The sequence below is a fragment of the Erinaceus europaeus genome, chromosome 9 (genome assembly GCF_950295315.1).
Source record: "Erinaceus europaeus chromosome 9, mEriEur2.1, whole genome shotgun sequence".
Lineage (NCBI taxonomy): Eukaryota > Metazoa > Chordata > Mammalia > Eulipotyphla > Erinaceidae > Erinaceus > Erinaceus europaeus.
Window position 1 is genome coordinate 33291659 of NC_080170.1, and position 7122 is coordinate 33298780.

A 7122-nucleotide genomic window follows, 5' to 3' on the forward strand; every position below is an offset into this window, starting at 1 on the left:
TATATGTTCACACATATCCGTAAACTACTGCAAAATATATACCTGAAAGTAGAAGTACACTAGAGTTTGCAGTGAGCAACCCCCTAACACTTCCTCTCCACTATTCCAAGCTTTGGGTCCATGATTGCTCAACAATTTGTTTGGCTTTGTATGTTAACTCTCTTTTCAGCCACCAGGTTCCAGATGCCATCAGGATGCCAGCCAGGCTTCCCTGGACTGAAGACCCCACCAATGTGTCCTGGAGCTCCGCCTCCCCAGAGACCCACCCTACTAGGGAAAGAGAGAGGCAGACTGGGAGTATGGACCGACCAGTCAACGCCCATGTTCAGCGGGGAAGCAATTACAGAAGCCAGACCTTCTACCTTCTGCAACCCACAATGACCCTGGGTCCATGCTCCCAGAGGGATAGAGAATGGGAAAGCTATCAGGGGAGGGGGTGGGATATGGAGATTGGGTGGTGGGAATTGTGTGGAATTGTACCCCTTCTACCCTATGGTTTTGTTAAGTAATACTTTCTTAAATAAAAAAAGAAAAATAAAAGCAGACAGGCACATATCTGCAGCTTTTACTACTATGATAACAAGTATTTACTTAGCATGATCCTGGATAGAATGACAGATGAAAGTTGACTAAATAGATATACTGCATGACCACAAGATAATTAAAGAAGTGACATTACAGAGGACCGACTTGACTTAGACACAGGTAAGAAGTCCTGGGAAACAAATCTATGGGAGTTCTTGAAGTGGTAGGATGCATGTACACATTTTGTAGCTTTATAATCAGGCCCCAGCCTAGCCCATAACAGACACTGAATTTATAACAGTACCCAACTTAGGTCTGAGAAGCAGGAAACATGAAAACACCAGCAGGAAGAGGTCACAACCAGCATGCTGGTGAGAACCTCAGGCAGCCCCACTTCTCTGCACTGTATGGACAGCTGCCTGCCTTTCCCACTTGGAGAATAAAGCTGTTGATTAATGAAATACTTGGATTTAGAATTTTTAAAATAATTTACTTAGAAAGTATCTTAAACATGGGATAAAAAAAACATTCTACAACATTTATAAAATGCCTGTCAAAACAAACAATACATATTCTTTCATGTATTCAGCATATTTAAGTTGTTACACATTCTCCAATCTGGCCAGCTTTTTCTCACCAGGAAGCTTCCATCCCCTTGGCCTGAGATGTTTTGCTCCCTGTCTGTCTCTAGACATACTTGGCCTCCCAGGAACAATTCCAGTTCTGTCTCCTGCAGAGCTCATCCCCTGACCATCCCAATACTGAGGGACTATGGTTCCACCTTCTCCATCCTCAGACAATACTCTCTAATAAAATACTGATAGCATGAGCTTGCTGTGTTTTCTAGTTTGGGTTCTTTCTTCCTTTCTTTCTTCCTTTCTTTCTTTCTTTCTTTCCATACCATGACCTGGCCTTCTTCTAACAGAGGACTGGATCTAGGGTAGAGGAGTTGTTTCCCGAAGATCTCATTTGGTTTCATTTCATCTTCAACACTGACATATGGAAGCACTGGAGCACAAGAAAGGTGGAAGGGCATGCCACATGTTCAAAGCCAGAGAAGCACCATTTCCCAAAGCAGCACATTATAGCTGAGCACTCTGTGCTTACGATCTTCACCTCCAGACTGACAAGGGAGACCCAGCTATAGGCAGTGATGAGGTCTTTTCTGGCACCTGGCCTTCCCTTCCAGCTCCTGCTAGGTTATGGCTCACATATGTCTTGATAACATGAGAAAACAGTGAGCAGCAACTTAAATCAATAGCATAATTAGTGCGAACAGCAGCCCAAAGCAACATGCTAGCACGACAGCTAACAGTGGATCTGAGATGCCTGCAATTTGTAAATATAGCCAACCGTGCACTCATGTGAAAACTACTTATAAATCATTATTTCCCTAATAAAATGACTAACAAAAAATAGAATGAGTTAAGTCAACTAAATTAACAATGAAGAACTGACTGAAGAGGCCAGGTGGTGGCATACCTGGTTAAGTGCATGTATTACCAAGCACAAGGATCAGGGTTCAACTCTCCGGTCCCCACCTACAGCTGGAAAGTGTCACAAGTAGTAAAGCAGTGCTGCAAAATATCTCTCTCTCTCTCTCTCTTTTTCTCCTTATCTATCCCTTCCATCTCTGTCTCTATCAAATAAAGTTTAAAAACTTTTTTTTTAAGAATTGGCTGTAGAATTAAAAAAAAAAAGACTGAGTGATTATTGGTAATTATGGCTTGAGGTTTTATTTCAGAATTTGTGAATCAGTTTCAATGAGAATTTTTTAAATTATTTTATTTGTTATTAGAGACAGAAAGAATTTAAGAGGTAAAGGGGAGGTAGAGAGGGAGAGAGAGAGACACACCTGCAGACCTGCTTCACCACTCATGAAGCTCCCCCGCTTCCTGCACCTGCAGGTGGGGGACTCGGGGCCTGAACCCAGATCTTTGTGCATGGTAATATGTGTGCTCAACCCAGGAGCATCACCACCTGGCCCCACAAAGAGAACTTTCTTACCTGATCTTATTAATATGTGCACTGTCAAGCTAAATACGGGAGAAATGTTTTTGTCTGAGGACATTTGAGAACTGACTGGAGAACAGCAGTATAGGAACTATAAATTTGTTGTTAACCAGATTAAGTGAGACCATACAGTTGATAAGGTTACAAACTATGCTTAGTTCACAGTATGAATTAAGGTGCAACTGAAACAGAACCTTGTATTGATTGCCAGGGTCCTCTTTTCATAAATGCTGCATAAGCACCAGGACAAATACTGTGTGGGATTTTAAATCTGCCTTTTCCCAAAGTAACAAACATTCTTTGCACTGAATTCTACCCTTCTTCCCATTATGATTATGACCTCTCCACACCACCAGGTTACTACAGATCCCATAACCAAAATAAATATAAAGCCTGTGAATTTACTCTCTCAGGTTTCCAGACTGTTACAGTCTATCACTAAGCAGTAATAATGCAATATAATATCATACCTTTTTAATTTCTTCAGGTAACTCATGCATAGGAATGTGACGATCCATAATTTCCCAACATATATAGAGCTCTGATGCAAAACAATCTGAAAGTATTGATGGAAAAAATCAGGCTTGAAATTACATGAAGAACATTCAAATGAAAAGGTGTAAGTCTCTGGGAGTGGTTATGGAAGAATGAATGTAACTCTTTTTTCTTTTTGCCTCCAGGGTTATTGCTGGGGCTCAGTGCCTGCACCATGAATCCACTGCTCCTGGAGGCCATTTTTTCCCCTTTTGTTGCCCTTGTTGTTGTAGCCTTGTTGTGGTCATTATTGTTGTTATTGATGTCCTTCGTTGTTGGATAGGACAGAGAGAAATGGAGAGAGGAGAAGACAGAGAGGGGGAAAGAAAGACAAGACACCTGCAGACCTGCTTACCGCCTATAAAGCGACTCCCCTGCAGGTGGGGAGCCGTGGACTGGAACCCGGATTCTTACTGCCAGTCCTTGCGCTTTACACCACGTGCGCTTAACCCGCTGTGTTACCGTCCAACCCCCAAAGGTAACTATTTCAACTGGTGTGCACCTCGTTAATCCAGTAATGAAAACCCCCACTGGGGTTCTCTGGGTTAGCTGTCAGGCTAACTGAACAGAAAAGGTCTGTGGAGACTACTGAATATTTGTTCTCTTTGGAGCTATAGCACACTTGTAATTTCTGTGGTGGTCTACTACCAGTAGTCTGTTTTGCCAATACAGAAAAAAGATTAATTAAACCTTTGAATAGTACCATTTATTTGTCGTGTGTGTGTGTGTGTGTGTGTGTGTGTATAAAACTGCTGGAAAAATATTAAGTATAGTATTTTATTTCAACAGATTAAGAAAAGCAATTGACACAAATGCTACTTTATATGAAAAAGTACATTTAGAGTGAGTCAATGGGATATGTAGACTTTGAACAACGGTCAAAACTCACACAAAAAATCAAGTACCAGTGTTACCTAGAGTGAGTACAGTTTCACTATAGTTTATAACGCTGTTATGCTTTTAACAGATTTTCATTGTCTAATGAAACCATATGATCTCAATTTTGCACATTGCTTTCATATAACCATACGAGTAGAATGGAGGAGCACTTGGGATTTCTTTGCTATAACCTCTCCTGAATGTGGAGAAAAACTATCCATCCATGTTCCTGAGTGAGAAATTTACACTTAACCAGGGAGTGGGGGGCAGGAGAGCAGGATGCCAGCATGGTTTCATAGCCAGGAAGAAGATCAGAAGTTAGAGACCTGAAGCAATCTCTGGGAGTTCAGGGGAGAAAGCCCCACCTTCCTGCTAGAAGTGGGGGAAATAATGAAGGTTTTCTGGCTTATATTTGGCCAGGGCAAGATTTTTAAACCAAGACAGACAGACTGGAGAGCCATGGAACTCCATCACAGACAACAACCCTAGCCCCACAGGGTGGCAAGAAAATTGTAGCTGATAGACATGCTGGTAGTATTTTTGTAAATTGTGCAACTGTGGGTGAAAGAGAGATGCTCCCCCTCCCTCCAATGGGAGCACAAAGCCCCTTGTTTTAATGAGCTACTGTTTCAATCACATAAACATGTCTTCACATATAAACATGACGTGTGTGTATTTGGTAAAACTAACTAGAGTTGACTTTATGGCTAAAGTCAGCTGGCATAGTTAACACAGGCCCGAACAGTCAAGTACATAATAATCTGACGTTTGGCAGACTGTTGCCGAGACATGGCAAGAGCTCATTATTCACAGAAGGCTCATTATTCTCATTTCTGCCATTTTACAATGGAGCTGCAATCAGTAACATGCAATGGCATCATCTTCATTAAACTCTACTGATAGCAGAATTTTTCCTTAAACAAGTGACTAAACCTTTTAGGTTTTCATCCATAATATTTATGAGGGCAGGGATCCGAGTGACAGTACAGACAGGGGAATATAAATTTTTTTTTGGGGGGGGGAAGAGGTAGCACTGTCCTTGTTTGTAAATCTGCTCTGACATTGTGGCCTCAGCATACCAATCTTGGAGGAAGGATTAAATGTTAAATATCCTGCCAACCCAGAAAATCTCTCCATAGTCCCAAAGAACACTTTTATTATAACTTAATAGCATTTAACCAGACTGTGATGCAGCTCACAGCCAATCCACATATGAGATTGCAAAAAAAAAAAACAGAACCAAATCTCCAATTTCTTTATGGGACCAAGTAGATACAATTCATTAGGTACCCGGTCCAAACTGACCTCTACAGAATTTGCTATGTTCTTACAGTTGGTCTTCACTTCACCTGGTAACTGAAGTAGCCTTTGCCATGCTCTAAGGCAAAGCAAGCACTCAGGCTAACCACCAAGTAGGGCTGGGGCTTCAAAGAAAAGGCCTTTGGTCTTTAAAAGATTTGTCTGCAGACTCAAGAAAAACATTCAGAAGCCAGAGGTTTCTCTAGAAAAGGAGGTGAAAGGTCTCTCTTTCTCTTGGCGGCAGGGAAAACTTTTCACTTTTAGCTTCATTTCTTCTTAAAGATGTGTTTATTTATGAGAAAGAGCAGAGCGAGAGAACCAACAACATCACTCCAGCACAGCACATACAATGCTGGGGGCCACTGGAACTGGGGGCCTCAGCCTAGAGACTCGTCCCCCCCCCCTTCTTGCGCCCCTGCCCCTCTCCATCGGCAGCGTGGACGGTCCCCTGGGAGGCTGCACCCAGCCCTTCTGAGTCACCGCACCCCGCAGGTCAGGGGGCAGGTGGGTTCACGCCCCACCTTGCCCGCAGCGGGGTTTTCCCAGGCCAGTGAAGACACAGGGTTTTGAAATCTGTCCCAGTCTGACCTGGAGGTGTGTGTGTGTGGGGGGGGGGGGGGGTCCTCCACATGGGACGCGGAGGGGGCGCGGGAGGCCCTGGGGAGGGTGCAGACCCTTCAGGAGAGCGGGCCAGGGTCACGGAGAGGTCCAGGGTCCTAGGGAGGCGGGGCAGAGACCAGGCTGGGACCCCCGGGCGGAAGTCGGGGTCAGAAGGGCAAAGGTCAGGCCGGAGGAGGGGGTACAGTGGGGGAGGGGGAGGTCGCCGAAGCCGGCGGGGTCGCTGGGCTGCGGGGGGATGGTGACACCGGGCCACGGGACTGGGGGGGCTGGAAGTGACGCAAGAGGACACTAAGCAGGTGCGGGCGAGGCCGCCTGTGAGGATCGCGAGGGTGACGTAGCGCGGGGCTGCGAGGGCGGGCCGGGAGGCGAATGTGAGCGCGCGGCCCAGACTCCGGCGCCCCCTATTTCCGTCTTCGGCGCCCCCTCCCTCCTGCCCCGCTCCGGAACTACGTCCGCGGGGACGGATCTGCGGGGCACAGGAAGCTCCATCGCCTCTCACCTCCACTGGGGCTCTGCAGGGCGCGCCGCGGCTTCCCCGGTCTCCCGGGCGACCGTGCGCACGTCGGCCTGACGTCAGGGCGCGTGACGTCACGGCCTACGCCACCGCCGACGCGGAAGCGAGGAAGAACGGCGGCGGGTGGTGGAGGGGACGGGTGGTCGTGGGGACACCGAGTTGGAAAGGAAGACCAGACCGCCGCTGGATTGGGCTGGGCTGGCAATGACGAAGTGGAGGGGGCGCCCAGCCTGCTAGCTCGGGGAAGACTGCCCGGAGACAGCTATGCACCTGTTCCCAGACCTGACCCGGGTGGGAAACCCCGGGCTACAGTCATGGTTCTCTAGCTAAAAGAAGGTGCTCAGTGTGGCCCGGGGTAAAGGCTTGCAGTGGCCCCCGCCGCAGGGTCACTAGGAAGGCATCGGTAAAATCCCACCTAGTCCAGTAGTCCAGAAGTATCTTTTTTTTTTTTTTTTTTTTGAGAAACTTACTTTACATGTTGAGTGTACCATTTAGGATCCTCACACCAGCAGTGCGTTGGGGATCCATATTCTTCACATCTTCACAACACTTGCTCTTTCATTGAGAATAGCCTAATAGGTGTGAAGTGATCGCTGATCATACTTTTTTGATTTGCATTTTCTGGAGAAATGACATTTTCTTTCTTTCTTTTCTTGCCTCTAGGGTTATTGCTATGACTTGATGCCTGCACCATGAATCCACTGCTCCTGGAGGCTATTTTCCCCCTTTTTGTTGCC

The 7122-nt window shown here is 46.1% G+C and overlaps 1 protein-coding gene across 1 annotated transcript in view; it reads right to left on the reverse strand.

Annotated features, from left to right (window-relative positions):
• Positions 1–6393, reverse strand: part of LEKR1 (leucine, glutamate and lysine rich 1) — a 132610-nt gene extending 126217 nt beyond the window's left edge. The window contains exons 1-2 of the mRNA XM_060197604.1: positions 6371–6393; positions 3009–3094 (exon numbers count right to left, since the gene is read on the reverse strand). Coding sequence (XP_060053587.1) covers positions 3009–3056 — 48 coding nt within the window. The 5' untranslated portion in view covers positions 3057–3094; positions 6371–6393. The remainder of the gene's footprint in view (positions 1–3008; positions 3095–6370) is intronic.
• Between the last annotated feature and the right edge of the window lie 729 nt (positions 6394–7122).